Source organism: Octopus bimaculoides, chromosome 21 (assembly GCF_001194135.2).
Source record: "Octopus bimaculoides isolate UCB-OBI-ISO-001 chromosome 21, ASM119413v2, whole genome shotgun sequence".
NCBI classification, from domain to species: domain Eukaryota; kingdom Metazoa; phylum Mollusca; class Cephalopoda; order Octopoda; family Octopodidae; genus Octopus; species Octopus bimaculoides.
The window spans coordinates 8,812,079-8,821,346 of record NC_069001.1 but is presented as its reverse complement, the minus strand read 5'-3'; the positions used below and the strand labels follow the sequence as shown (position 1 = coordinate 8,821,346).

General features: G+C 35.0%; 1 protein-coding gene across 1 annotated transcript in view; it reads right to left on the bottom strand.

Annotated features, from left to right (window-relative positions):
* The window catches only part of LOC106875617 (calcium channel flower homolog), a 13,161-nt gene extending 4,395 nt beyond the window's left edge, over positions 1–8,766 (bottom strand). Inside the window, exon 1 of the mRNA XM_014923835.2 lies at positions 7,452–8,766. Within this exon, the coding sequence (XP_014779321.1) occupies positions 7,452–7,575 (124 nt within the window). The 5' untranslated portion in view covers positions 7,576–8,766. The remainder of the gene's footprint in view (positions 1–7,451) is intronic.
* Between the last annotated feature and the right edge of the window lie 502 nt (positions 8,767–9,268).

Below are 9,268 nucleotides of genomic sequence, written 5' to 3'. Positions count from 1 at the left end.
ATCCGGTTGCACCAGTCCTCAGTCAAATCGTCCAACCCATGCTAACATGGAAAGCGGACGTTAAACGATGATGATGATGATGATGATGATTCCGTCATTTTTTAACTTTTTAGTCAAGAAGAGAATGCGACCACCCTTCTTGGAATATCTTCCAAGACCCTGAAGTGATAGTATAATGTCATGGAAGAGAAAAGCTTTTTTTTTTTAATTTTACTTGTTTCAATCACTGGACTGTGGCCATGCTGGGACACCACTTTGAAGGGTTTTATAGTCAAACAAATCGACACAGTTTCCATCTACCAAATTCACTCACAAAGTACTACCCAGAGGGATTGAACCTGAGGCAACATCATTTGCAAAGCAAGGTTCTTAATCACACAGCCATGTTTGTGCATATTTGGCTGAATTTCTGAGATGGGAAATTATTATTATTATTATTATTATTATTGTTGTATACTATACACTGGGGTCAATACAATTGACTAGTCCCCTCCCTTGTGCCTTTAGTAGAAAGGATTATTACCTCCATCTTAGTGAAGGTGGAGGTATTGTTTTCAGTCGTATTTGTTTGTTTGTCCGTAAATAAGATATCTCAAGAACTACTGGATAGATTCAGATGAAACTTTCAAGGATGTTTGACCTCATGACTAGTTTTTAAACATCAAATGGCCAAGGGGGTCCACCAGAATAGAATAGTAACCAAAAAGGTCCATGTAACAAAATAGTAGGGATCCATAAAAGAATTTTAAGGGCTCTTGAAAAAATTTGCTTTAGATATATATATATATGTTGGTGTATTGCAAGAAACAGCTAGGTTTTTGTCTGACATTTTACATAGTTGAACCTACACATATTAAAAAAACAAAATAGGGATTCTGAAAGAAGTATCTATGGGGGTCCATCAGAATAAAAAGTAATCAGAGAGGTCCATGGGTAAAAAATGGTTGAGAACTGCTGACCTAGAACATCCATCAGAGTATGTACTGATTTCATTTCTGATCCCATGATCAAACAGATTAAGGATCAAAGGAATCCCAGCCATGAGCTTTCAGTCTTCTCAAGTCTTTTGTATCTATTCTGACCTTACTTTTTTTTTTAAGATGGAAGGGTGTAATTTGAAGGATATCTTATCGCTATTTCTAGCACATCAAATGACCACATGAATGCTCCAGCTTGGAGTAGATTAGCTCTTAGTCATCAATATATACAACAGGGGAATATCAGTCATTTTTTTTTTTGATATTTTTTCATGGATAAGTAGTTGGTTTATAACTGAGTAATGAAAATAATGGCAACACAAAAGAGGGATTAGCAAGTGACAATAATCCACGAATCATAAGTATCATGTGTGTGTGTGTGTTTCTTTTGTTCATTGACTGGTTTCCATCATTAATCATAGGCCAGGCTGGGGAAATGCCTTTAAAGGTTTTATAACAGCTCCATTGACATGTGTTTATTTCTAGTCTGATATTTTATCTACTCTATTTGACAAATTGTTAAGTTACAGGTTATAAAAAGACAAAACGTAAACAACAACACCAGTTTCTCCAACTGATGTAAGCATAAAAACTAACACACATACACATATATGTAAGTACTTGAATATGTATGTATGTATGTAACCGGGTACATCTTTCCAGCTTACTGGTACCAGTCAGACAGTCTAACCCATGCCAGCATGGAAAACAGACGCTAAATGATGATGATAATGATGTTGATAATGATGGTGTATATATGCAGGATGTTCTTGCTAAACTTGACAACTTTCCATGTCTCCTTTTTTCCAGGAACAGCTTAATGTATTGGTAAATGGTCAACAGATTAAAGTTGTAGTTGAGAAAAAGTTGGCTGACATGGAGGACTGGAAGCCATCTAAATATTAGAAAAGAGTTACCTGTATTATGATGATTCGCAATAGTTATCAAAATATACCCAACTAATATACTATTAACTTTACCTTACTCAGGCACTCAACATGTCTTTGTGTGAGTATAAGCTGTCTGTAAGCTAATTTGTATATTTGTCTGCAACACCTGTTATTGTGAAGAAGCCTGTAGACAGCAGCATGTATCAGTATAGTTGTTGTGTGTATGTGTGTGTGTGTATACATGTTTATGTGAGATTGATTGTATTTTAATGTTTCATTATAATCGAGGTTAGCAGCTTTTACTCTAAATTATTTTATTCATAATTAATTAGTCTTTGTGTAGTTGTGTATGTGTGGATAAATGAGTAAAATCTCAGCTACTTAAGTGCAAAACATACAAACATACACACTTTTATATATATATATATATATATATATATATATATTCATCATATCCACAAATGTGGCTGGGTGGTAAGAAGCTTGCTTCCCAACCATGTGGTTCCAAGATCAGTCCCACTGATTAGCACTTTGGACAAGTGTTTTCTGTTATCAAGGTGACCAAATTAGTATTGGAGGAGGATGCTCTGAAAGTATAGTTGCTAGGGTAGAGGTGCATGGCTTAGTGGTTAGGGTGTTGGACTCATGATTGTAAAATTGTGGTTTCGATTTCTGAACCAGGCAACACATGTTCACTCAGCTGTCAAAAATGAGTGATCCTGTGATGGACTGGAGTCCCATCAGGCCCTTATGGGTTGGCATGGTAACTTTTTTTTATAGTCGCTAGAATAAGAACAGGCTGGAGAAAGTTTAGAGAACTTTTACTTCTGTTTATAATAAAAGGTCTCTCTCTCTCTCTCAGAGACTAAAATGCAGATTGTATGATGCTTGTGTACAAACAGCAAAGCTACAAGGTTGTGAAATTTGGGCTGTGAATGTAGAAGACATGTGAAGACTAGAAAGAAATGAAACTAACATGCTCCAATGGATGTGTAATGGCAGCATGCATAGGCAACAAAAAAAATGCAATAGAGAAGCATTAGATGTGGTGTGAAGGAGAGAAGGATTTGCTTGTATGGTCATGTGATGCAGATGAATGAAGACAGTGGTACAAAGTGCTGATTGCTAAATGCAGACGGGGCCTGTGGAAGATAAAGACCTGAGAAGACATGGGACATAATAATGAAGATTCACAGTGGAAGATCCCAACACAAGATTTCAAGACATCAAGGAAATCCAAGAGAATGTGATGAGGTAGCTGCTCACTATCCTAGAAAAGGAGTTCCAGGAATGCTGCCATCGTTGAATAAAGAGTGTGGCTTCAGGAGACTATTTCGAAGGAAATTAAATGCCGAATTGATGTGTTGTTGTTTTCTTTTTATAGCTGTATTGTGTGTTTGTTTCTTTTTTGCATCTGAGATTTTATTTTTGATCTTCTATATAAATGAAGATATTTCCTTTGTTTTACTGCTTTTCTTTCTACAAAATGAGAAGATACATTGCAGAACTGTATCAGGCTTTTAAAATATAAGTACTGAGGTTGATGATTTGCTAGACAAAAATCCTTCAAAGTGGTGCCCCAGCATGACCACAGACCAATAAATGACACAAGTAAAAGCTAAAAGATTATAAGATTGTAGAGTAAGGTTTGAGGAAGATTTACTACTTATGGTGACGGCGGCGACGGTGGCAGTAGTAGTAGTAGTGGTGGTGGTGGTAGTAGTGGTGGTGGTGGTAGTAGTAATAATGGAGGTGGGGCTGGTAGTAGTAGTAGTAGGGATGGTAGTGGTAACTGAAGAAGTCAGGTCAGCACAGAGCAAAGGTAATTCGGCCATGAACGAATGTAATGCAATCTCGAGACTACATTATATTCGAACTGTCAATTCTTTTATTTAACACGGTAGAGTGTGATTTTGAGGCCGATTGCTTTGGTCCTTCAGTAATTCTGTTGGCTCGTTTGCTAATTCTATTTGAGCATGTATGCGTGGGTGGTGCTCATAACATTTGAAAATAGATGCTAACAATGACGATAATGATAATAGTAATCCATGATATAATTCTACTTTCGCGGCGTTTGACTGTGTTCGAGGGATACACATCAAACGGCACTAAACTATGGAACAAAATCGGACAAATGATATGAAGGGCTGTAAATTTATGCATTTATAGCCAAAGACAAACATTTTATAAAACGTGTAATTTTCTGGAGTCCTGCTAGTGATGATTGTGGGGATAATAATGATTCTTACACTATCGATGCTAAGTGTTTAATTTTAAAAATAAGCGAGAATGTGGAAGGATTTAGTAAAATAACTAACTTTACCATAATATTAAATCAAATTCTGGGACATAACCAAAAATGCTTCCATAAAAAAAAGACAAATAATCTATAAAACATGTGATGCAATAAATATTATCAGTTGTAACATAAGACACAGTCATAGGTTTTAGGATTGGGTGGAATGTGTAGTCAACCACATCGACACTAGTATTAGCTGATAATTATTACATAAAACCTGGAAAGACTAGGGGTAGGATTTGAACTCAAAACCTCAGAACGAAAAGACATGCAACTAAATAACGTCAAATCATCCAATTTGCTTTTCCGTATCTGCATATCAGCTGATATATATATATATATATATATATATATATATATATATATATAGTTAACGCTTTCGTTTTTGGGTGCCCTTTGCTTTCGTTTGTCCACGCACTCGCCCGCGCGTATTGTTATCTTGAAAGAGTCATTACGTCAAAATATTGTCTTGAAAGAGTCATTATGCCAAAATACAATAAAATTCGTTTCAACATGGGAATTTACATCAAGAATCTTGCAAACCAACGCAAAAACGATATGTATTACATGTTACATACATGCATATATTACATAACATAACTCACACAACGTTTTCTATGCTAACATCATCCGATACTTTAACAGGACTATTGCATATATACATACGAGTCATCGAGGAAGCATATTTAAATAACAAAACATTGACGCTTAATCTACAAAAGGAAAGACTAGTTAAATAACGCGGTCCTACACACCCTTAAAAAGAAGAGGTGGTTACACTAGAATGCCCTTCAGTGTGGGCAGATGTATCTAAGTAACAAAACTTATAGAATACATTCTAGACAATCATCACCCGGAACCATGATGCATTTAACAAAAGATACATACAACAGAACAAATACGAGAAACAATAAAATAACAACAGAAACTCAACACAAATGTTACGTGCAAACAATCCTACATTCTCCAAAAAACACTGCACACAGAGAACCCGAAGGTGCAGTAGAAGCAAGCATGAAACTGTTAAATACGTTGTTTATTTTAGCACACAGGAGGGACCTAAATGTATGGTATATCCTGCAGAGCAGTGTAACAAGTATGTGATGATTATTGTCCAAGAAATTCTCCCTGCCATAGGAACAGTTCTTGAAAGCCAAAGCCAACTGAGTGCGACTGAAGCAAGTGTTAATAAAAAAAAACAACAACTTCTTTTCCCTTTTCAAATAAATTGAAAGCTAATTGCATGTATAAAGGAGATGATATCGCTGTTTATATTTAATCCCAGCTCAACAATAGTTAAGTGAACCTATGATCAGAGATGCTCCCGTTGTGAACGTTCCCTCTACGATCTTGTAACTTTTTCATTGTTAGCTTCTAGAAAAACAATGAATGCGATTTTCGTCATCAGCATGCAAAGCTACATCAGAACTAGAGTGTTTATATTTTTAAATATTCATTCATCTCATTAAGTTTTACGAAATTAACAAGAATTTACGAATATTTGTAAATCAAAAAGAAAAAATATTTTCTTCTCTGTAAAATATGGAATTATCTTTGTTCTGTCAAAGCAATCTGTCAACCGGTTCAATACACCACTATCTAACTGGTCTTTTGGATATATTTTTAGCAGGGTTCATTCGAACAAGATATTTAGTTTGACGAGAATTTAATTCATGAGTCATAGTTCTATTTTCATTTTTTTTCCCACCAGTTTCGGAAGCCCTACAAATGTCAATAACACTGAACTGCTTCTTCTGCTTAAGCCATACAAAAATTCGTTAAAATAAAGCAATTTTTTATCATTTGAATATGTACTTAAGATTGCTGGGGGTCCTCTAGTTGTAGGGTTTGGATTAAAGTGTTTCATTCATTAATTTTTGTTTCGTTTTTATGTTAGCGAATCAGAAAACACCTTGCGATAGTTGCTCTTTATTGTCAGGTTCATCTTTGCCATTTATCGTTTCGGGGTCGTTAATATAATGGACAAGTGTAGGACTGGAGTTGAAGTAATTAACTAACCTCCGCCCCACTCAAAGTTGCTGGCCTTGAGCTAAAATTGGAATTATTTTATTTTACGTATTTATTCCAATGAAAAATATTCAAACTGCATTCTTTTCGAATTTGCTTTCCATTTACGGTTTTCCTTTCTTATTTGTAACAGGTCTTGAATTTTGGCATCCGACGGTTGAGAATATTTTGTGAACCAAACGAATGGGCCACTACACACTCATTCTACTTGCTAGAAACAGCAGCCAAATCTCCCTCAAATCATCCATACCATCTTTAAAAAGAACAGCGTATATTGTATTCCAGAATAGAATACACTCGAAAACAAGACAAGATAGTAATAGGTGGAACACCTCTAGCCAGGACACACATGAAACTAAACATCAGCTCACATTCAACAAATCACATCAAACTTCTCAGTTACTTCAATACCCTGATCTTGAAGAGTTTAAAAGATCTTTAAACAAGAACGCTCCCCATTCAACAGATCAAAGATTATAAAAACAAAATAACACTTCTTATAAATTAAAACAGGTAATTAATTTTGTTGTAGAAAACAGTAACCATCTCCTTCAAATCGCACCCTACAATCTTATATATAAAAAAAGACACTCGTATAATGTATACGTAGATAAGAGGTGGTGTATATATGACTAGAACGCAATTGATAATAGATCTACCAAATTAAGGCTGACTTGTGATTTAACAATAACACGCGATACAACAATCAAAAGTATATATATAAAGTATATATATATAATATGGACTGGTGAACGTTTGTGTTTACAAACAACGAAAAAAAATTAGTACTTACACACGCATATAGGGTATATAGAAGCTGAAGCCTCCATCACAAATTATATATATATATATATATCTGAAATTTATTCAATTTATTATTTGTATATTGAATGCGAATGTGCCATCAGTGGTTACATATTGACAGTGTCTACATATGTACGTATGTAATGAAACTTATACTACATACACTATTGTCTGATTACAATATGGACATAAATCGAATAATGTAATGCTGCATATGTTTGAAGAAATAAACTCAAATATAGGGATGATTATGGTTGGAATGCCTTTGGATGTAAATAAGTTCCATAAATCTGGTCTGGAATACAAGCAACGATCCGTTGTAGGCGTATGTTTCTCTCTCTCTCTCATTGTGCAAGTGTGCGCGCCCGCGCTTATGTTAAGCGATTGCCTTGAATTGTAGAAGTAACTAGATTATGCGATAAAGAAGGTGATATTGTTGATTTTTATACTTACCTAGACCTCCAAAAACTCCAACACCTTTGGCCATAAATTTAAACCACCAAGAAATTCCATCGTTGTTTTGAGGCTTTGCTGTGGTTGTTTGAGTAAGAATAGGAGATCCTATGTTTTCCATCATGTTTTTTTCTCCCTTTTACCAATTAATTCGTCTATATACGATTTCCTAAAGAACAAAAACCGCGGGGGGTTCTTTTGCTTTTAATACCTGTAATTAATTGCTCACTTCCGCTTAGTTTAGTCCTTGTCGTTGTCTTTCTATCACCTGTATCAGAGCAATTTCTGAAACGGTTCGATGAACTTGATCGAATTTTAAAGCAATGATAGAGAAGTATAACCGATATTAGAGGCAAAAATTATAATTTTTACGGTTCCGTCAATGTTTCCGTATCTTCTCTAAAACAATGAATGAGTGAAGGACTGATGAATAGTATCAGTATTTCGTACGGTGACTAACTGAGTGAAATCTCATCAAACTGAGCAGCCCCATGACGTGGAGATGTTGACAGTAGTCGACAAAACTTAACAAGCTAACGGTGACTAACGAAATATAGTTACTAATGAAAATTTATCCACGAACGTAGTAATTTGTCTCTCCTCCACCCCGCCTTTTGTTTTAAAATATTTTGTGTGTGTATTTGTGGCAGTGTTGTTTAGAACCACATCATCCACGAAAGAATAAACTTAGGATCATAGGCGTTCTAGGTTGTTAACCTGACGAGAATTTTTTTAGCTGGTCGACAACCACATAAAATCTTCTTTTGTTGGGTCTTGAGCACCAAATCAAGCCTGACCAAGCATACAATGGTTAAATGCATTCCAACCATGAACGTCTTGTCTCTTTAAGTGTCTATAGAACTGCGTTATCTAGTGTGTTACTTCTTTATTTAAAACAACTGTGTAAATTTGAAGGGAATTTTACTGCTATTTCTAGCATGTCGAGTAACGCCGCGTGAAACATGATCATTCATCAGTTCTTCATCTATTCATTATTTTCGAGAAGAAAGAAAAACATCGACGGAATTCTGTTGGATCATCTATACTCTAGTTGCTAGTAGTAACCTCTGGTCAGTCTTTATATCAAAAGTATTTCAGTCATGACCATTCTGTCTTTTGGATATATTCGTTTCAGAGTGGCTACCTTTGGTACTTATTTCGCTTTAGTATGGATTTTCTAAACCCTGCTTCTAACTTATCCGATGCTATTTTTTTAAAGACACTCTTTGGATTCATGTTTTGAATACCAGACATTCCCGAGGAAAATACAAATTTAGTTTTCATTTCTTTAAAAATTATTTTTCATTCAGAAAATGAATAGAACTAAGGATACTTTTTCCCGAACAAAAATAAGGGGTTTGCATTATATTAGGTCTGGGTACTTGATTCCACGCAAAAAATCCGATTTTTTTTTTAGTGAAAATCATGCGGGTGAAAGGTTCAAAACTTATCAAGGAAATTTCATTACAGCAAGTGTGTTAAGTGCACTTTCTACATTCATTCGATTAAACTAGAAATTGTTTCGATTTTGTTGTTAAAATACTAGTATTTTTCTACATTACATACTTGCTTTAAAGAAACTTCCACTCTTTAATATACAATACATTTAAAATGAAGAGAGGGGGGTATGAGAGAGGAGGGGATTGAAATTTTGAAATTTGTTTTTGCATATTCGTAATATCCGACAAGTAAAACCTAAGTATCCGAATAAACCTTTCCAGAAAAATGTATTTTTGAAGGTGAGGTGCGAATCTGCATTAGTTCCCATATATTAAAATGGATCGTAGAGCAGTCATAAGCATCTTGCGGTATGTGGA